General features: G+C 29.4%; 1 protein-coding gene across 3 annotated transcripts in view; it reads left to right on the top strand.

Moving 5' to 3' along the window:
* The window catches only part of LOC113809709 (ras-specific guanine nucleotide-releasing factor 2), a 75,693-nt gene that overhangs the window by 531 nt on the left and 65,667 nt on the right, over nt 1-9,495 (top strand). For all 3 annotated transcript variants that reach the window (XM_070113855.1, XM_070113854.1, XM_070113857.1), the window contains exon 1: nt 1-559. This exon is cut by the window's left edge and continues 531 nt beyond it. In XM_070113855.1, coding sequence (XP_069969956.1) covers nt 401-559 — 159 coding nt within the window. In that variant the 5' untranslated portion in view covers nt 1-400. The remainder of the gene's footprint in view (nt 560-9,495) is intronic.

Here is a 9,495-nt window from a genome sequence, read left to right as displayed (position 1 = left end):
GTCTGCCAGACGAAAGGCTCTTAAAAGAGTTTTAGCGTCACAAGGGAGTCCTGCAGGACTTCGTCGTTCTGTGCTCCCCTCTCCCGTACCGCGTCCGTCAAGATTTGTATACTGAATGAAGTCCCACCGCACGACGATGTGACATAAGGCCTACCGCGTGTTGTGGGCGTCGAGGCGCGCTCAGGCCTCCTCCAACACCCCAACCATCACCACCACCACCATCACCGCCACGCCCCCAGCCACAGCCTCCGTCGAAGAAGACAACGCAGACCCCAAGAGACGCGAGAGCAAGGGCGCCAGCGAGAGCTGCATCAGCCCCGCCGCGGCCGCCGCGAGCAGCCCCGGTTCAAACACGAGCCCCACGAGCACCACCACCGCCACAATCTCTCACACGGTGAAAATGCTAAGTCCCAAAATGCAGCGCACGATCAGGATTAACGAGAACCAGGTGCTCATGCTGGCGGAGAAGGCGAGGCATGACCACAACTACTCCGGCTACCTCTACAAGCGATCCTCAGACTCCAACAAGTGGCAACTCCGATGGTTTACACTTTACCAGGTCAGTCAAGTTAATGCTTTTCCTCTGTCTGTTGTGATGTCCCTTCTATTTGTGTGTGCTTTTAGAGTATCAGACGGCGTGTTCACGCTTTCTCCTATCAAGGTAAGGCAATGGTGCTAAGAATGAATACGTCCTCCAACGGGTTGGGCTCCCACTCTTCTGACTTATTTCTATATCCATATCTGTATATAGCTGTGTTCATTGCCACCATTATCATTATTATCATTAGTGTTGTGGTTACTCGTGCGGTGCCCGTTCAAAAAGGCCAGTTTAGATGGACAAATTGCTCGGGCAAACCTTAGAGTACCTAGTTCAAGCGGTACTCGATTAATAGATACAGAAATGCAGAAACACAACATTGCGTCTGAAATATATACTTATACAAATATCGATATAACCATTTAGAAAATAGACAAACTATACTGTGTTTATCGTACCTGGCCACTAGACCTCTCTCTGTAGTCGAAATTTATACCTTCACGAATATTAGCTAATCATAGCAAAGGTTAACTTGCCCTTGACCAATCACGCACTTTGTTTACGTTCCTTGTCCGATACGCTTGGGTAATATTTTCTCATCGTTGTATTAAAGTAGTTACATGCTAAATACAATCATAGGACAGAAACTGAATATATATCATTATCAATGTATCACATTGATAATGATATATATTCAGTTTATGTCCTATGATTGTAATCCTTAACGATTTTCACTTTACGGAAATGCGAAGCTTCTTTCCGAAATTAACTATTTTCAATGTTTCGAACAAGCTGGAATGGCTGCGATCATGGAAACTTTTACGTCTTTCTGAAGTTTGAGCGGATGTCAAAATTCTGTTAGATTAGTATTCACCAAGTCGTGGAGACAGTGAAGGAAGGCATCGGTGAGGAATATTAGATCTTTACAAAGAGGAAGACTAAACCGTAGTATATCTATGGTTGCGTTTCTCCTGTGACATCAAAGCAACAACATTGTCAAAATGTCAACTACGTGATGGCCAAAGTGGTCTGTTATTGAGCTGTGCATTTTGTGTCATAGGATATATATATATATATATATATATATATATATATATATATATATATATATATATATATATATATATATATATATATATAGTATTCTCGAAAAGAAAAATCTAAAGGCAGAGAGAGACACAAAACAAAAACAATATAAATATAATGAACTTTTCCTTCCTTTCTAACATCCATCACCACGTGCTCAGCCTTTGTCTTTCCTCAGCAACAGTTGACCTTTTCTCGATATATTTCTTCATTACATATGCGGTGAACGTACTTCATTTCCATGTAATTTAGGAAGTACATTTCGTTTCCACAATGATTTCCCAGGAGCGGAGGAGCAAGTGGGTCTTTTTCGTCACTTTCTTGGTATCTTTTTTTCCTCTCGTTTTTCTTTCTTTTTTTTCTTTCTTTCTTCGTTGGTCACTTTCATTCTTCTGTTTGTTCATTTTTTTCGCGTTTATTTTGTTTTCGTTACTTTGTCACATCATATGCAGTTTAACTTTCTTCTATCCACTTTTACTTTTGTTACCGTTCCATTTTTTTTATTCTTTATTCTCACTGCTTATTTTGGATTTAGTCATGATGCATTACTATATACATACATTACCATGATATTATTAGATTATATTTTGCTGAGAGGAATGTTCATGTACTACTACTACTACTACTATTACTGTTTTATCGTTATTGTTATTATTATTACTGTTATTGATATTATCATTATTGTGGTTGATATTTTAACAGCAATTGTTTTTTTTATTGTTGTTGTTGCTCTTATGATTTCTATTATCACTATCATTACTATAACAATAAGTAGAAGGATTATTGTTGTTATTGTTATTGTTGTTACCATTATTACTGTTGTTCTTTATTATAATTATTGTTATCATTATTACTATCATCATCATCATCATTACTGTTACTGTTTTTATTATTATGATTATTATCAACTTTAATATTATCATTATTACTATTATTATCATTTTTATTATTGTTATTATTAGTAGTAGTATTGTTAACAGTATAATTATTGTTACTATTAGACTGCTACTATTATCATTATCATTATTATTGTTATTATTATGATGATGATTACTATTATCATAATTATTATTATAATTACTATCCCTTATTTTGTCATCATTGTATTACTGTAATCATCATTATCACCTTTATTATTATTATCTATATATCATAATGTTAATTTCAGTATCATTGATATTATCATAATCATATTTTTATCATTTTCTTTTCGTTATCATTATTATAATTATCATTATTATTATTATTCATTATTTTCATTATAATCTATGTTATTATTATTGATATTATTTTTGTTGTTGTTATTATGATGTTATTATGGTGATGATGAGGATAATTATTATTATTATTATTATTATTATTATTATTATTATTATTATTATTATTATTATTGGCATAATTATTATTATTATTATCATTGTTATCATTATTGATATTATCCATAATTATCATGATTATTATTATTACTATTATTGTTATTATCATCAAATATCATTCTTATCAATATCATTGTCTTTATCATTATCATTATTTTTATTGTTCTTATTATCATTATTACTTAAATTATTTATATCACTGTATCACTACTATTCCATTATTTATGGCACTTTCATTCTTATAATCATTATTATTGTTATTATCATTATCATCATTATCATTGTCATTATTATTATCATTATCATTATTATCATTATCATTATTATTATTATTATTGTTATCATTATTGTTATTATCATTATTATTAGTAGTAGTAGTAGTGTCATTATCATTATCATTCTTATCATTACTACTACTTATCATTACTATTAATTTTTTAAATCAAAATTATCATAATTTTTTGTTACTGTCAATATTGTTATTCAATTATTATTATTGATATTATTATTATTATCATCATCATTGTTATTATTATTATTATTATCATCATTGTTATTATCATCATTATTATTAACGTTTTCATTATTATCATTATTATTACCATTGTTATTATTATTAATATTATTGATATCAGTAGCCGTATTGAAATCATCAATATTGCATTATCATTATTATTACTGTTATTATTATTACTGTCATCATTATCATTACTGTTATTATTATTCTCAATATTATTGTTAGTGTACTTTTTTATATTTCCATTTCATTATTATTACTATCATCATTATTTATTGGTATTATCATCATCATCATTATTGTTATTATCGTTATCATTATTGCTGTTTATATTCTTGTTTTTGTTTTTCTATTATTATTGCTATTACTGATATCAATATCATTATTGTCGTCGTTATTGATATTATCATCATTTAATTTTATCATTGTTATTGGTTTTATTTCTACTCTTATTATTATTATCATTATCATTACTGTCATTATTATTACTATTATCATTATTATTATGGTAGTAATGAATATTATTATTGTTATTATGATTATTATTATTATCATTATTATTATTATTATTATTATTATTATTATTATTATTATTATTATTATTATTATTATTATTACCATTATTATTATTATTGTTATTATTATTATTATTATTATTATTATTATTATTATTATTATTATTATTATTATTATTATTGTTATTATTATAATGATAATAATAATAATTATTACTATTACTATTATCATTATTACGATTTTCATTATTGTTATTGTTTTCATCGTTGATATTATTATTATTATTATCATTATTATTATAATAACTAGTAGTTTAACATTTTCATTACTATCATTATTGTTATTATTGCTATCATTATCATTATTATTTCTATTATTGATATTTTTATTATCCTTATGACAATAATTATTTTATATTCTTTTTTTATATCGTCATCATTATTATCATCATTATCATCGTTGTTATCATTGATATCACGATTGTCATTATCATTATTATCTTTATCATTATTGATATTGCTATTCTTACTTTTATTCTTATTCTTATTACCATTATCATTATCATTATGGCCATTATTATTATCATTATTTCTCTCATTATTATCATTGATACGACTGTCATAAGTACTTCTGTCCATATTATTGTCATTATTATTATTATGATTATTTTTATTATGGTTATTATTATCATTATTATCATTATCATTATCATTATCATTATCATTATTACTATTACTATTTTCAGTATTATCTTTATTATCATCATCGTTATTATCATGACTGACATTATTTCTACTACTTTTATTTTGTTTCATCATTATCATAACTAGTAGTATTATCATCGTTATTATTGCCATTATTATCATTTTTAAAATTATTATTGTTATCAGATATTATTATCATTATTACCATGACTGATCTCATTATGTTCATTATCATTATCATTACTCTGATTATCATCATTAGTTATTATCATTATTTTTTATTATTACTGTTATTCTTAATGTTATTATCATGATTATAATTGTATTATTATTCTTATCATTATCATTATCACTAGTGTTATTATTATTATTATTACTATTATTATTATTATTACTATTATTATTATTATTACTATTATTATAATAATAATTATTATTATCATTATTATTTTCATCATCATTATTATTGTTATTGCCATTATCACTACTGTCATTATAGTTGTTATTAGTTATCATCGTCAGAATTATGATATAGATTGTCAGTATATTGCTATTAATTTTATCATTATCAAGATTATAATTAGTTATTTTTGTAATCATCCTTGTTATCGTCATTGCAATCATTATTATCATTATTAATCATTATCATGATTATTGTTATTGTCATTACTATTACTATATCTGTTATCATTATTGTTATGTTTATCATCATTATTATTATAATTATTATTATTGTTGCTGTCATTATTATCATTATTTTTATCTTTATTGTTATCAGTTTAATTGTCCTCACTGATGTTTCCAATTGTAATGGTATTAATAATAATACCAATAACAATAAGGATGATGGTAATGATACTAGTGAAAGTAAAACTACTACTTCTAATAATGATGACAATAGAAAATAACAGAGACTTTTACTTCTAACAATAATAACAATGATAATGATAATATTACTATTAATATTACTATAATTTTCATAATAAAAGTAATATTAATAACAGTGATAATGATAAAGATGATACTAATGATGATCATAGTAATGATAATGATAATAATGATGATTATGATAATGATAATAACAGTATCATTAGTAGTAATAATAATAGTAATAACAGTGGTAATGATAATGAAAATGCTAATGATAATGATAATGACAATTTATGATAATAACAATGATAACAATCATGATAATGATATCAATAATGTTGGTACTAATGGTAACGATATAGATAATGGTAGAGATAATCATGATACTAATGATAATGATATCAGTAATGGTAAGGATTATAATGATAAATGAAAATAAGAATATTAATGATATGGCAATAATAATGTTAAAGATGATGATGACAATAATAACGATTATAAAAATAAAGATGATTTTTATTATTGTTTTTTATTGTATTATTATTATTGTAATACTAATAATGATGGTGATAATTATTTTAATGATAGTTGTAGCAGTAGTAGTAGTGATTATGATAACAATAGTAATGATAATGACTATAATAATAATAATGACAATAATGATGATAATAATAATAGTAACAATAATGATTATGATATATTAATAACAAAAGCACTAGCAGTTATGATGATATTGATGATACTAATGATATTGATAATAGTAATGATGATGGTGATAGTAATAGTGATGATGATAATGATAATAGAAATAATAATGATAATAGTTATAATAATGATAATAGTTATAATAATGATGATATCATTACCATGAATATTATTGTTATCATTTTTATTTGTATAATTTTTGTTATTATTATCATTATTGTGATTGTTATTATTATCAGTATCATTATTATTATTATTATCATTATTATTATCCTTATCATTATTTGTTTATTCTTATTCTTATTATCATCATCATTATCATTGTTATTATTATTGTCACTAATTTCACATTTATTATCATTATTATTATTATTATTTTTATCATGATTATAATCACGATTTTTATCTTTATCATTAGTATTATTATTATCATTATTTTTATTATCATTGTTGTTTTGTGTCATTATTATTTTTATTATCATTGTTATTATCATTATTTTTTGTTATTATAATGATAATGACAGTATTAATGATAATGGATAGTAATAATGATGACAATGAAATTCAAATATATGTACGTGCGCCCTTATTCAAATTTATGTAATTATATATGCATGTTTATATGGAGATGTAAATAGATCACATTATCTTTTATGGCAACGAAGCTGCACTAACATTTTGTTCATTTAACTTGATTCATTTACTTGAACAAGTAACACTACAATAGTGTTGACATCCTTGCTGTTTTCATGCACTTGAATAAAATTCACTGTAAGTGCTAGAATGCTATTCCCAATAAGGAATTTACGTTTACCTCACCTTCATAACTGATTCACTTAGCTAATTGAATATTACACATTATATGTCCCACTTGTTTCAGCTTCCTCTTAATGTAGCAATTGTTTTATATTGTTTTGGAAACTCACTCGTGCAGTCAGATGACGTAATGGTGAAAACAATTTTTTTGGGTTATGTCACTTGCCAATTAGTATCGGGGCATCAAAGTGTGGCGCCATGCCCTGTCTCGTCCGGAGTTCCAGTCCGTTGTTTATCCCAAACCTGAAGTCGTCTTAATTACTAGTCACGACCATTGTTTACGTCAAGGACTTCTGACGTCATGGGGACGTCAGCATGACCCGGATGTTCCAGCCATCATCATCTGGCATAACAAGGCGCATTGTGGTATTATGAATCAGGCTTTGCACCTATCCCTTCCTCTTTTCTCTCCTCCTGCCTTTGATTCCTGTCTCCTCCTCAAACATCGCCATTCTGTCTTCGATTTGCCACTTTTACCCTTTCTCCTGATTCCACTTTTTATCTCTTAGACCTTACCACTTCACCACTTCTACCTCTCTCATTCTACTTTTCAACCTTTCGTTATTTTTGTTTTATCCCTCTCCCTCACTTCCCTCCCCTCTCCATATCCTTTTCCCTTCTTTCCTATCTTTATTCTCTCCACCCTTCTGTATCTTTTTCCTCCTCTTATTTCCTCCCTTCCTATTTTTCTCTCTTCCCTCTACTGCTTCTCGGTCATTCACTAACGAGAGAAAACTTGAGTGAGAAATTAGACATTAGATGAGCAAAGTTGTGAAGCTTGAGCACCATCAGGGACGTGGGTGAAATTAATCTCTGCGTTGATAAGACAAAATCTTTATTATGGCAGTTACGTTTTCTTAAGGAAGAAAGAAAATCAGCATGAGCGAAGTAATTGTCAGAGTTAGGACATCAAGGCTTTAATTGAGAAATAAATGGCCGTTTTTTTTTTTTTTTTTTCTTTCTTTTTTGATAGCAGAAACGATAATAAAGTCTACGGTTTTATCCCGCCATGTTTCACTTACTAGCCACCATTGTTTTCAAACGGTATGTTGTGTTCTCATTTTCATTCTTGTAAATGATGTTTGAATATTTACGTCATTTTTGTCAAAATTTATTAAAAAGAAGGTTGCGTTCTCATTCTCATTTTTATAAAAGATGTTTGAATGTTTACGTCATTTTTGTCAAAATTTATTAAAAAGGTGTTTGAATTGATAAAGTACTTCTTAATTCTGATTTGATATTTGCGCGTACAATCTCTGCATTAACAGGCAGGGTAAAAAAAAAAAATTACGCTAAGAGTAATATGGTCATTAAATTGACAGTGTTCCATTACTCTGTCCCCTTCTCTCTTTTTCGCCTTTTCGCTCATATTCTCCCTTTCTCTCGACATGAAACTCTTTTACTTCTTTGAGAAATAAGCAAGTGTGACCCAGGGAACAGGATAGTCTGCCAGCGGTAGTAAGAAAGAGATAGAGGAGACGGATATCCTGCTTGCTACAGGCGCTACTTTGTAACTTTGTCTGCTTGTTATTCTCTCTTTCTCTTTCTTTCCCCCTCGCCCTCTCTCTCTCTCTCTCTCTCTCTCTCTCTCTCTCTCTCTCTCTCTCTCTCTCTCTCTCTCTCTCTCTCTCTCTCTCTCTCTCTCTCTCTCTCTCTCTCCCTCTCTCTCTCAATCTCTCTCAATCTCTTTTTCCTTCTCTCTTTCTCTATTTACTACCCTCTCTCTCTCACTTTATTCCTGCCCAACCATCCTTGCTCTCTCAATTTACGTCTGTTTCCTGCATTCCTGGGGGTGGGGGTAGGAGGACTTCCTCGCCATAAAATAAGGGTTGAATAACCTATACAAATAATCTTTGTAACTTTGTCTGCTTGTTATTCTCTCTCTCTCTCTCCCTCTCTCTCTCTCTCTCTCTCTCTCTCTCTCTCTCTCCCTCTCTCTCTCTCTCTCTCTCTCTCCCTCTCTCCCTCTCTCCCTCTCTCCCTCTCTCCCTCTCTCCCTCTCTCCCTCTCTCCCTCTCTCTCCCTCTCTCTCAATCTCTTTCTCCTTCTCTTTTTCTCTACTTACTACCCTCTCTCTCACTTTCTTCCTGCCCAACCATCCTTGCTCTATTAATTTACGTCTGTTTCCTGCATTCCTAGGGGTGGGGGTAGGAGGCCTTCCTCGCCATAAAATAAGGTTTAAATAATCTATACAAAGTATCGGTGTGCATTTTCTTATAGACTCCCTGATCGTATGTGGCTTAAAAAGGAGGCGGAAGAAGGTAAAAGGAACGAGAAAAGCACAGGTCTGAGGAGCCTTTGGAGATTGTAAGGTGTTAGGGAGAGTTAGAGGTAGGTCGAGAGAGAGAGAGAAGAGTGAGAGGGAGA

Source organism: Penaeus vannamei, chromosome 35, assembly GCF_042767895.1.
Source record: "Penaeus vannamei isolate JL-2024 chromosome 35, ASM4276789v1, whole genome shotgun sequence".
In the NCBI taxonomy this organism is placed as follows: domain Eukaryota; kingdom Metazoa; phylum Arthropoda; class Malacostraca; order Decapoda; family Penaeidae; genus Penaeus; species Penaeus vannamei.
The sequence above is the reverse complement of the archived record's forward strand: the minus strand, read 5'-3'. Positions and strand labels throughout refer to the sequence as shown.